This window comes from Sinocyclocheilus grahami, unplaced genomic scaffold, assembly GCF_001515645.1.
Source record: "Sinocyclocheilus grahami isolate Dianchi unplaced genomic scaffold, SAMN03320097.WGS_v1.1 scaffold8.1, whole genome shotgun sequence".
NCBI lineage: Eukaryota > Metazoa > Chordata > Actinopteri > Cypriniformes > Cyprinidae > Sinocyclocheilus > Sinocyclocheilus grahami.
In genome coordinates, this window is record NW_015505187.1 from 2,033,117 (window position 1) to 2,046,123 (window position 13,007).

The following is a 13,007-nucleotide window of genomic DNA, read 5'->3' on the forward strand; positions in this document are numbered from 1 at the left end:
AAGTAAAACAATGCACAAGTTACTTAACGGTAGGGAGCGAGAGAGAGAGAGTGCGTGCGCACTTCTGTTGTGTGATCTTTGATGTTCACTCACTCAGCACACGCATCATTTGGATTACAACGAAATCATAAAAATAAGACCATTTATAGGGGCATTCACTATAAACATCATTTATTTTCAACCTTAGGCATACACAAATTTTTTGGCGAAAGTGAATCTAGCAGCCTGTGTGCAGAGTCTCTTAGGCGCTAGGCTGTACTATTCTGCATCAGTACAAATACGTGCACGCGTTGCACGTGTTTTGCTTGCTTGAGTGTTTCTGCATTATAAGAGCGGCTTTGGAAAATAAATCGCAGCACGTTTCAGATGAAAAAACGCGACTTCTATTTCTAAAAATATTACTGTTAGATTTATGACGAGTGGTTCCCTGCATTATTACAGCAAAGCGCGTGATTACCGTATACTAAGCCGCTGCAATGGAGCAGCACCAATGCTATTAAACTAAAGATGATGTACCATAGAGCAAAAAAATGAACAGTGAAAGTAACAAAAACTTGTAAAATACATTTGAATGGGCATAATTAAGTGTGAAAGTAACCGAAGGATATAGTCAAACCAAAAATTATTATACCAGATATAATTTTTGATATTTTTTTTACTAGTGGGTGCAGGACACTATAGTTCATTTATGTAAGTGAGTATAGCAAAATAAAGTAAACTGTGACAAATCATACCCAAAAATTCTTCATACAGTGGACTACCAGTAAAATTGATACAAATTTGGGACCAAAAATCTGGGAAGTCTGGGAAAAAAAAATTGAAGTTGAGGTTTGCATGAAGCTGGGTGACAGCATGCCCAGGAGACTACAGGCTGTCATTAAGGCTAAGGGTTGCCCGACTAAGTATTGATAGTTATGTAAATACTGTCATACTAACAGCTGTCTAATTTTTGGTTGATTGTAATCTATTACATACCTTTCTATCAAAGTTATCTAACATTATCAAGCTGAATTTGTTCTGACACAGTTTAACTCTGAGTTCTTGTTATATTTTATTACCATTTTCTAAACTATAGCGAATAAACTGTGATAATGTGAGAAAAAGGTGTCTGAATAAATTTAGTTTTGACTATCTATTTGAAGTTAACCAACTAAAATTATACATACTCTTTTGGTTTCTGTACCCAATATTTAACAAATTTACAAATGCAATAAAAATATTGGTATCGGTACTCAGTATCGGCAAGTACCAAAAATAATTGTGTATTATACTGTTCATGAGCAAAACATCCTCACACATTGTGTGACATGGATTATGTCTAACACATCTCTGATTAACAAGAACTATGACATGAGAAGGCTTGAATGAATTAAATTGATCAATGATTCTTGGCACTGAAGGGCCTGAACAATAAACATGTGCATAATATATTAAAGTCTGGACCTGTAGACCCTCCCACATTGCCACAGCATGTATTACTGATTACAGCCTTGGTTGATGTTTACTGCATTATACACAGTAGGCATATCAAAAGTACCAGTATTTCAGTCAAGTTTATTTGAATGCTTTATATTATTGTTAAATATCTCAGCACCGTTTACGTCATTTACATGTTTTATCTATTTTTATTTTGTTCTACAGCTGGTAGCATTTCTTTGTTCTTAAATGCCATCCACGTGTTTACTTGTCTTGAATAATTGCTCGAGGGAACAATGTTCACTTAAAAAATAGTATTACTTCTGATATGGTATCAAAACCGGTATGCTTCCTGTCCCTTAAGTACTTAGTTTTGACAGTCAAAGTAATTGTGGTGTGTGTGTGGAACGTTAAAAACCATGTATGCTGGCTGAAAACTAAACATTAATAGAGACAATTTATTTATATCATGTAACAAACAAAACAAACAAAAAACAGACAAACTGTAGGCCATCATGTACTCAATGGAACCAAAACAAAACAAAAAAACAAAAAGCAAAACAAAAACACACAACCAAACAAATAAATTCTCCCGGTATTGCTTGCCAGGTTTTCCAACCGAGAAAATCCATCTCACACACTTAGATTTTGGATCAAGGCTGAATTGATCTAGCCTAAATATGAAATAGGAGGAACACTCAAATGGTTTACACTCCTGTTCAACTGCAGTTATTAGAGAGATCAATCAGAAAACACGTCTGATATGGCTTCTTACCGGGTGCAAGATGGTCCCCAGAATGACCTGGTTGGGACAAGACTCCAAAATGATCTGCACATCTCGCTGAAGAAGCCTTGACTCTGTGAAGAACTTTGCCTCTGCTGCAAAGGGTTCAGGGGTCTCGCTGCCATCTGCCTCCCGTTTAAACGTAGGGCACTAGAGACACAGATTTTTCATAAACATTACAGAACATATACATTGTCTGAAATCTACAGGGAAATACTAAAAAACAAACCCCAGAAAACAAATCACAGTCATTCTTTACAAAGAATGTAAACCCTTTCCTGAAAAGCCACTGAGTGAAAACTCTAGTTCGACCACACTTAATTTAGCACAGTTATGAAGTTCATTTTTTCATGATTAGCAAGATTAAGCAGTAAGATGGTCTACTGAATTCACGGAACAGGTCTGGTCTAAGAAAACCTAGAGGGAATCTCTCAAGGCTACCCATCAAGAGATGAACTAATAAGAAACTGAGGAATCCTGAGAAATATTGATCTCGAGGGTTCTGCTGAAAGAAATTGGGTTTCTTTTATTCATAGCGTTACATAGAGAAGGACTGAAACCCACCTTGATTCCAGACAGCATGACTGTCACCAGATAGTAGTCGGGCAGAAGCAGCGCCCGTAGCATGCTGCCATCACGCACATGTTCAATAATGGCTGTGTGAGTGTATAAGACAAAGATAGAAAGAGAGAGTTAATGAAGGACAAAACTTGAAAGTGTAATCTGGTTTCGGCTTCTGTTTCACAAAATTAAAATAACAGTACTAATTCAAAAGGGTTTAGTAACACATTAACGCTTTGAAAAAAAAAATCTCTTTTTGCATTTATTTGATCAAAAATGCAGTAAGAAAATTGGGAAATATTATTACAATTTAAAATAACATTTCTATTTTATTAAATTTTCAAATGCAACTTATTTCTGTGATAGCAAAGCTGAATTTTCAGCAGTCATTACTCCAGTCTTTAGTGTCACAAAAATGTGCTTTGATTGAAAAAAAAAAAAAATTCATTCTAGTACCCTAATTTTGTTATTTTTAAAATATCTAAACAATTTTGTGGAAACTGTGATCTTTTATTTATTTTTTTTACCAGAATTATTTGATGAAGTTCAAAAGAACTGCATTTATGTAAAATAGAAATATTTTGTAACATTATAAATTATTGAACAGTTTAATGCATAAAAATCTCACTGACCCCAAACTTTTGAATGGCAGCGTACAAAATTAAACATCACCACACTGGTGATAGAATGATAAATTACAGCACGATGAACTCTCTCTTCAACTATTGTAATAGTTAAAACTAAGAAATTTCAGCACGTTAATTTGATTCTAACTTTGTTTTGCTAATTCAAATTGTCAGCCCAGAGCCCACTTCACAGAAAGTTCACGTGGTGTCACAGCATGTGGGTAGCTGCCAGTATGTAAACAGGCCTCTCCAGTTCGGCATGGTGCTCACTTTTGAAGAGAACAACAAATAGGCATGTTTAAAAATCACTTGGCATAACAGCACAGTGAGAGCTGTGAAATAATTCGATAAGAAGGTGAATCACAGCCACGCTGGTAAGGGTCATGTGGCCAAGTGTGTTTAAATTCAATATTACGAACAATGTCGCAACTTTGACTCCTGATTAGCATCTAATAAGCTTATTAGCAAAGAGGGGAAACGGGGCACATTCTATAGCATTTAATGACTCAGTTGTTCATTTGCAGTGAGCTGGCTAGCCCTCTGATGGAGGTTAACTCTCATCAGGGTTAGTATTCAGTTTAAATAGGAGAAATGAGCTGTGTGCAGAGCTGTGAACAGAAAAAAATGGGCATCTGGAAGAAGAGTGAGACAGTACACCAGAGAGAATTGAGTGCTTTAATGAGTGCAATTTAAGCTTTTGTCTGAAGAAAATGCACAACATCATTTTAGGGTGTTCTGGGTGTAAAGAAAACACCCTGCAAAATTCCCTTAAGTCTTTATGATATTGTGGTCCCTAAATATGGCTCCAGTACCTCCGGTGTGACTCACACCAGTTTTTTCTTTTTGTTTGTTTTTTGTTTTTATTTTTTATTTTTATTCCATTTTATTGTCCACTAGGTATAATTATTACATAAAAAAATAAGCATCACTATTTTAAAAATTCATATTAAATATTTTATGATATTTTAAAATATTAGATTAAATAAGTTGGTAATTTATGTTTAATATGATCAACAATGATTAAATTCACAATATTTATGTTTATCAAAAAAAATAATATTAACATTTATTTAACTAATATTTAATTGCCTTTATAAGAAAAAATAAAACATTATGTGTTTTTCCCAGCATTGGTGTGTACTGGCCCTCAAGAATACAATATGTGATCTACAAAGTTTATCACATCTTACCGTTGACTGGTTTCTGGTGGAGGGAGTCCACAAAATTGCGAGGGTTCTCGATGGTATACTTCAGATCTCGAATAGTGTGTGAGCCTCCACCCTCAGACCACTGACCCTTTTTAGCAGCCTTGGCTTGGTCCTCCAAATCACACAGTCTAACCTGATCAGGACTGAAACACACAGAAAGTCCAGTAAATATCAAATTACAGACCAAAGAGTTTACCACAAGAACAAAGCAAAAACAAGACAAGATCATTTTAGCCCTCCTTTCTTTCCTCTCCAGACTTCAATGCACCGAGCAACAGATGTAGAGGTCTCTCACGGAGAGCTACCCCTTTCTGAGGCCTTGATAAGCTCTTCAAATGAGTTTGTTGATTATCAAAAGCCAACACGTTTCGATTAATTCCTCTGTTGTTCTAAAAGCCACCATTATCTTTAAGGGGAATTAAACAGTCTGACCACGGCATACACTCGTCAGATTTTTTAATAAGGCTCTATCAATTTAAGTAGCGCTGGCCTTAATAATGAACAGACTTAAAGAGGCGAGACAGACAGACAGAATCAACGAGAGAGAGAGAGATGAATCAGAATCTATGATGAAAACTTGTGGGTGGTGAAAGTCCATTAATTAAAGACCCAGTCTGACCAGCGACTTGGTCAATGATATATCAGCCCTTCCTTTAATGTCTTGGCTCGGACAACAAACAAAATTCTAGAATTAAATTATGAATTATAGGAGTTTTGATGGTGCGATGGCAGCGATTGAATATTAAAACATACAATGATAATTTAATTTACAATTTATTCATGTCTCACTGAAACCAGATGAAAAGACAAGATTGAAAGTGTCTTTTAGATATATCAGATCTAATGTGGACTAGCACGCATTCTGAATTTCTAATTGGTGTTTCTCTATACTTAAATTATTTTAATATATTTAAGCTTTGAATTTTGCTAAAAAAAACTATATACACAAGATATGAACACCCAATGCTGTCACTCTGCACACCTTTGGGAAAGAACGTGGATCTTTAGCTTAAAAAAATAAAATAAAATACACCTTTCACAAGCCCAGAGTTTTGACATTGCTTAAAGTCTGGTCGGCAATGCATTATGGCCACAAACTGATAGGAAGAGGGTTATTTTAGTTTTATTTACATAGTGTTATAGTATTTATTAATATTTTGAATTGGCTTTTATTTATATATTTTTAGGTTTCGTTGTAATTAAGTTTCAGTAATTTTGGTTTGTCATTTTTATTAGTTTTTTTTTCTCTTTAGTTTTAATTTATTTTTATTGCAGTTTTAGTATTTAAACTTATTTTCTTTCAATTAGTTGCCAAGGCAACGTTTATTATTACTGTATTTTTTAAGTTAAAATTTTTCCATATAATATTTATATTTTAGCTTTATTTCATTTGATGTAAAATGATTTTTTTTTGCAGTTTTAGCTAACAGTAACACTAGATAGACCTTCTGAGTGGCCAACCACAGTTTGCTTGGATTTTATACAAAATTTGAAATCAATAACATCTAATCTCAGTGGGCGGTTGTACAGAAACCACTATAAACAATGGAAAATGTATGCGAGTATCTAGTGTACTTGCTTTGTGCTTGAAAACAAAACTCTGAATGCATTTTAAAAATTAAAAGCCACTAACCCAGCAATTTTTAAAAATAACTGACGTGTTATTAATCTGATCATTTCTAACAGTCCACCTAATTCCTTTCAAACATGATTTTGTTTCCAGGTGGACTGATTAAAAAAAAAAATTTAAAAAAAAAACGGTACACATCAAGTCCCAGAAGTTGCATTACGGTCGGGCAACTTCACGGACCCTTGTGAAAATGTCTTATGTGCAATATTCATCAGATGGTCAGTAAACAGACTGCAGGCGGCTCAAGGGAGACTAGGACACCGCCACGTCTAATGGACACAAACACAAAGCTCAAAATATTCAAACCAGCCATCTGGGTTCATCGGCCGTCTTTTTCCGATATGCAAGATGACGAGACACAGGACAGCTGTTAATAACCGACTCTTACTTAAAAAAATCACTCATGTAGTAACCGGCGAGGCTGGTAAAGCAAATGTCAAAGAAAAGTCGCCTTCTGCCTATTAAATGACAAGCCCAAAGCTCCAATTATCTAAGCCTTCATAAATTTTAACTACAGGAAATAAGGGGCTGCCAAATCTCAGCAGCCATCTTGAGCTGTCTTTGTCTAGTAAAGTTTTATTTTCCTTCATCTTTTCAAAAGACAGAGCGAGAGCGTGTCAGGGATAGGAGTGGGCATCCTTCCCAGCTCGGCTGTGCCTAATTGAGAGCTGGTGGGCAGAGCGTGGCCCAGGTTTAAACACGACTCCTTTGGAGATTATGATAGCTGATCCAGTGAGCTGTGATGGGCCACAGCAGGCCCGGCTAATGAGAAGGCTGTTCAGGGGCTGTGGAGAGAACAGTGGGTCTAACACCACCGTCTCCTGTGGGGAAAATGAGCCTAAAGCAAACCGATTCCACTGGCAATTGTTCAGGGCCATTTCACAGAGCGGCCCGCATACGCATCATTAAGTCCCAAAAGCTTAGGACAATATTACTTCGCTTCTAGCCAGAGGGAGAAGGGTGGATAGACAGGACGTGTAATGAGATGATGTGGCCAGAAGAGGGAGTGAGAGATCAAACAGAGAAATATGAAAAGCAATAAAGCCAAAGAATGTCTAAAGTAACTTCAGTAAAGGCAAACACTGCCCCCTGTAGGACAAATAATGTGTTTTTACAATAAAACCACTGTGACAACACAAATGATCTCAGCCAAGGAGAAAAACATAGCCGGCATTGTGAAGGCTTTGACAATAGGTGCAAGAACCGTACTGCCACCAGTGGTTTGACGCTTGGGGAAAAGAAGAACCCCCCCCCCCCGGGTTCTTACTTGTTTCCTCTGATGCCTTCTCTGCGAACTGTGGCAAGACCTTCGGCCACCAGGGACTCTGCGATATTTTCTCCTGAGGTGTCTTTGGAGAGATCAAGTGTGTTACTATAACAACACTACAATAAACACACATTTCAGATCAGCACTGTCGCAGTGAGATTCTTTTTGGTGAACATATACTTCACTCACCTTTTCCCAGGAAGACAATGCCGTATTCCCTGCCTTGAGGGGTTTTATTCTCCACGGTGAAGTAGACTTCTTTGCCGATTACTTTCTTGCGCAAAAACTCTCGTGCCTGGAAAGCCCATGGCTGCAAAGAACACACACACACACAGCTATTTACAGCCATTCAGAGCCATTCAGCACTGGAGGATGTGCATTAGCTACTAAAAAGAGACTGTATTCACTCAAGAGAGAATGAAAATGCCCCCAAAAAAAGTGTATAAATCACTTGCAAAAAAAAAGTGATGAACTCAAGATTTAGAAACAAAATGGATTTTGTTTTGGAATATATTTTCAAATGTAATTTACTTATGTACTCTCAAAAAAACGACAGTTCTTTAAAGGTTCTTTACATGTAGTAAGAGTTCCAATTAGAACCATATATTTTATGCTCTGAGTTAGCTTTGTCCTGTTCGTGTCCCACAGCCCTCTCAAAGCTGATGAAACATTTATGTTTTTGGAAAAACATAATTAAACTTGACTTAGAGAATACATTTCTATTGCTTTCCATGTTTAAGGACTTTGTATTATTTCAGTTTTAATGCACTTTTACAGTTTGAACACATTAAAAGCATAATTTGCAAATTGTGTGTATATACTGCACAAATCATTTTTTAAATAAAAGACACAGTGGCCTCAACTTCCATTTAATATAAATTTCCCAGGAAACTGTGATTTTCATTTATTTATTTATTTTGTTTTTGGTGCTCTTGAACTCAGTGGATGGAATTCCTGCTTTATTTGCATTAAAATAGTTAACATTAGAATTTCGAATATTCGTCGAATTAAAAAAAAAAAAAAAAAAACACATTTAAGGTCTGCGTCAGCCGTCAAGCAGCGTTATCAGTGGCGCACGAGATGCGATGACGATGTATGTGTCATTGATTGCATTTGAATGCTTTTGTTAGCCTATCCAGTTGAACCCACTAGATGTGGAGCTGCTACGTTGTTCATTCATATATTGCGGCAAACGAGAGCATCAGCGTTGTTTATGTCAAAACTGAAACCAAGCCATTCACACAGAACGCATATTTATCACATGTTCTAGAGGGACATCTATGAGCGTTGCACTCGCGTCTCGCAGAGAGCGGCATGTTTAGAAAGCCATGTAAAATTAACGTAAGTTCAACTTTTAAAAAGCATGTCTAAAGACGTTATGGCGTTTTTTTCCCCATCCCACTGTATCTCATGTTTTTAAATGAAGTAGCCTACTCATTGTGATTGGTTTTCGGTCCTTTGTATTAAACTATGCATACATGCATGGTGCTGGTTTTTTTTCTAATTGTTTAAGCAACGTTATTAATTATATATGGTTTATTAACATTATTTTAAACATTATGCACTTTTTTTTCAAAGATGTTATTTTATTACGCTTTGAAGAAACGTGCATAATATTTTGCTCGATGCGCCCTCTTGTGGCCTCAGGAGAGAAGCCAAAAGCTTTTTTCCCCCTAACTGAAATTATGCCTTTTAAAATTCGAAAATAATCAAAATGATATAAGTAGAAAATTCTAATTATATAAGTAGAAAATTCGAATTTAGTTTTTCAGTCATTTTGACAGCCCTAGTTAACAAGAAAGAAAGAACGAAAGAGACTTTGAATCGACATGTAAAAAAAATAAATAAATAAAATAAAAAAAGTTCAAGGGCCAGAGAGAGCAGCTCTGTGCAGAGTTGATGTTTACCTCATCTGGTGTGTCCTTGGTGTCTGGTTGACCCTGAACTGCACGACGGGCGAGAGCTCCGGCTCGGATGTTACTCAGGTTGATCTGTCGTTCTGGAGGGGGTCCTCCTCGCGGCTGACCCCTAACGATGACAGCACAACCAGACAAGACCTGCAAGGGAAAACAAATCAGTGTGAGTGCTTATATAATGTTTCATAAATAGCATATCATTCCAGTCATGTCAATAATGATGAGAGTTGTAAGAGTACTGGCATAGGCAATGCATGATACAAACAATCAATCTGCAAGTCAAACACTGAATGCCTGAGGGATCTGCTCGAGGCCATAATTCCTTTAGGACCTGCTTGTTTGTGTTTGGCCAACAGTTTAACAACAACTATTACACCCACTAACCAAAGATAACATCAGTGAAACAGTCACTACTGTGTTAATCACAGCATGACGCCTCAGCTTTAGCAGCCCTAAACAAAAACAGCTTAAAACACTCAGGGCAGGGAGCCCTTGCCCCTCTGAGATCAATGATTATGTGTATTCACATTAGCATTTGAATCAGTGCTTGTTCTCTGAGATGTTTTACAGAACGAATGTTTACAAGTCTCATCATGCTTGTTTTTTGCCTTAACAAACAGCTTTTACAGATATCTAGGAGTGGCTTATCCAATCAAATGTCAGATCACTTGCCGTTCCTCCAAACTCCTGAGACGCATCTGTACCATTACGAAATGATTACATTAACTGATTGAATGATAACTTCGATTATGTGTCCATTTTAGTCATATAAACCTAATTTATGAATAAATGTCTGCTTCAGTCCTGTTTGAAAATATTTTTATTCAAACGCAAAGCCACATGTCACAAACACTAATTGTTATCAGTGTTATGATTGTGAAAACTTTACCTAAACTTATTAAATGTCTGATAAAACAAGAAAGTGGAGGCCAAACAGGGAAGAGTTAATTATTTCCTTTAGAAAGGCCTTGAGAGCAGAAGGCCTGCCTAATTACTGACTGTATGAAAGAATATACAGACCTCCGTCACCACAGTCTGGGGCGGAAAATATCCATGAATTTCCCAAATCCACCACGCTTTGATTTAACAAGGAGTTGAGCAAGACTGGGAAGTACTCTGCTCATTTTAAACAGTGAAATTATATGTTTAGGCTAAATCAAAGCTATATGAGACAGGCCATGACATTTTTATTTTCATTTACATAACTTACAATGGGAACCATTTCAACCAAGTGTCAGAAACTTAGTTTTATTAGGGGGATATCTTAGCCCCATGGAACTGATAATATTGACTGAATCAATTATCTGCCATTCTTAATGATGGATTCTATCTATAAAATCAATATTTAAAAAATCGTCAAATACATAAGGTATCTCCTTCAAACTAGCGAAAAGAGCTTTTTGCTATTACGTATAGCTTATTTTATTGTTTTGGCTAACAATAAGCTAGAATGTTTTTAATGTAATAACAGTGATGGCATTTTGGCGGAAACTATGGTTACCAGGATACATTAAGCGGCCGTTTTATAATAATAACAGCTGAAAATATTAAAATAAAAAATGAATATAACTCATAATTGAGTTTAATAACGTCTGTACCGGTTTGTTTTCATTTAGCGTTTACGTCCAGACTCTCTCGCGTTACTGTCCTGAGTTTCTCCATATACAGTTCTTAGTTGGCTAAAGCCCTACGTGTCGGTTTCTCATATCTGCTCCCCCTTCACTCACCAGAGCAGACAAAGTAAACAGTCCAAAACTGCGGCGCCTTGCCTGGTTAGGGCCAGGGGGCCTGAGGAAGCTGGCCGCTCATTGAGTCTTACAGCAACACAGAAACACTGTAACACGCGAGCGCCAGCATAAAACTGCGCTCGAGCGGTTCCTCCAGCGCACACACGAGACCTCACACGTCAGAACACACCTGAACTTTGAACTCAAGTTCAAACACAAAACAATAGTAACACACCATTCGTGTAGGTCATTCCAGACTATGACTTTGACAGACTGCACTTGATTAGTGAGTGAGCAGGTGTTTATGAACGAAAGTTATTCATTCGTTCTCTCATTCACTGCAGGGACCCATATTTTCTTCAACTTTATTCAATGCATTCAAAACCTGAGGAAGGAACTGAGAACTATGAATGTGTAAAAATGACTTTTGACCGCAAGCAATTAACTCTCTCACACACACACACACACACACACTTGTATACTGATAAATGTCAAGCTAACAGGATGCAGGGGAAAAAAACAGACCTGTTTTTTTGTCATTTGTAACAAACACTTTGCAACGCTCTAAACGAATCAATTGAGCAAGTGAATGATTCAATAAACGCTCTCATATAATAACGCACAAAACCCTCATGAGCCGCCACCTACTGGCGTAAAGACTGCAACCTGACGGTCTCAGAGAATGAATCTTTTGGTGAACCGATTCAAAAGTTTCGAATCACTAGCTTGAATTGATATCCCTCCATTTAACCGCTAATTCAACCCACAAATCTGCGGTTTGCCCTAGCTTTTTAGTTTAAATCAGTGTAGAACAAACTCTAGAACTGTTTAAAAAGCTCAGCTTTGATAAAAGACAGGGTTTAACAAACGATCAGAGTTTGTTCTGAAATATGTGCCTCTTTACAAATATTGAGTAGTAGCTGCAAAATATTTAGACTCAGCGACTGGTATATAATAATGTTTGGCATCATTTACAACAGCAAATGAAAGACGACAAAAGTTGAAGGAAACTTTGACTATAATGTTGCATAACTGGCCATCTGGATCACAGCTGAAGACCGCTCAACTTCTCTCAATCTCTGCTGCTCGTGGAAACAAGTGAAAGACTCGCCAAAAGTCAAAAGGACTGAAGGAAAAGCAATAAGCTGCGTGATGCATGCCTGACATAAAAGATCTGAACTTTTGAAGTCTTCGCAGTCACTTCTTCCCCCGTGAGCATTAGTGAGTTAGCCAGCACCCCCAGACCAATACTTGTGTCCCGTGTGCTCTCCTACCATCTTCACTATTCCCCTCTGCAGCTGCGGAGCTGAAGCTGGGTTGGACTGAACTTGTGCCGTTACTGCAGATGCCATGTCCGCTGGGCTGAATGAGTATTCCGTTAGGGAGGGAAGAGAGAGAGGTAAAGGAACCGGGAGAATCCTACGAGACGCCTCTACTGTGAGCCGAGGAAGGGAAGAGCGACCGAGCACGACTGATCACGCTTTTGCTTAACCGGAAGCACAGCGTGAGGATGTACACGTCGATATGTTGCACTTCCTCGGTCACCGCGTCACACTCGTGCGCTGAATGGGCGATGCTTGTGACGCCAGAAAGCGAGTGATGACATCCGGTAAGTGGGGAGGTGCGACACGTCAGCACAGATTTGAAAAAAGTGTGTGCACGAATACAACACACCCCCTTAAATGTCTAAGATTTTTAATTAATTTAAATTCATTTGGGTTCTTTTTCCCACTTGGCCACTGTTTCATTCATACTTATTTTCTTTAGAGGCTATAACTTGGTGCATAAGACTTTAATTTAGCTATTTAGAATTAGCTATCTATCTATCTATCTATCTATCTATCTATCTATCTATCTATCTATCTATCTATC

General features: G+C 37.4%; 1 protein-coding gene across 1 annotated transcript in view; it reads right to left on the reverse strand.

Moving 5' to 3' along the window:
• Window positions 1-12,700, reverse strand: part of LOC107591044 (staphylococcal nuclease domain-containing protein 1-like) — a 202,198-nt gene extending 189,498 nt beyond the window's left edge. Inside the window, exons 1-7 of the mRNA XM_016280051.1 lie at window positions 12,410-12,700; window positions 9,400-9,549; window positions 7,682-7,802; window positions 7,493-7,574; window positions 4,578-4,738; window positions 2,765-2,856; window positions 2,192-2,350 (exon numbers count right to left, since the gene is read on the reverse strand). Coding sequence (XP_016135537.1) covers window positions 2,192-2,350; window positions 2,765-2,856; window positions 4,578-4,738; window positions 7,493-7,574; window positions 7,682-7,802; window positions 9,400-9,549; window positions 12,410-12,487 — 843 coding nt within the window. The 5' untranslated portion in view covers window positions 12,488-12,700. The remainder of the gene's footprint in view (window positions 1-2,191; window positions 2,351-2,764; window positions 2,857-4,577; window positions 4,739-7,492; window positions 7,575-7,681; window positions 7,803-9,399; window positions 9,550-12,409) is intronic.
• Between the last annotated feature and the right edge of the window lie 307 nt (window positions 12,701-13,007).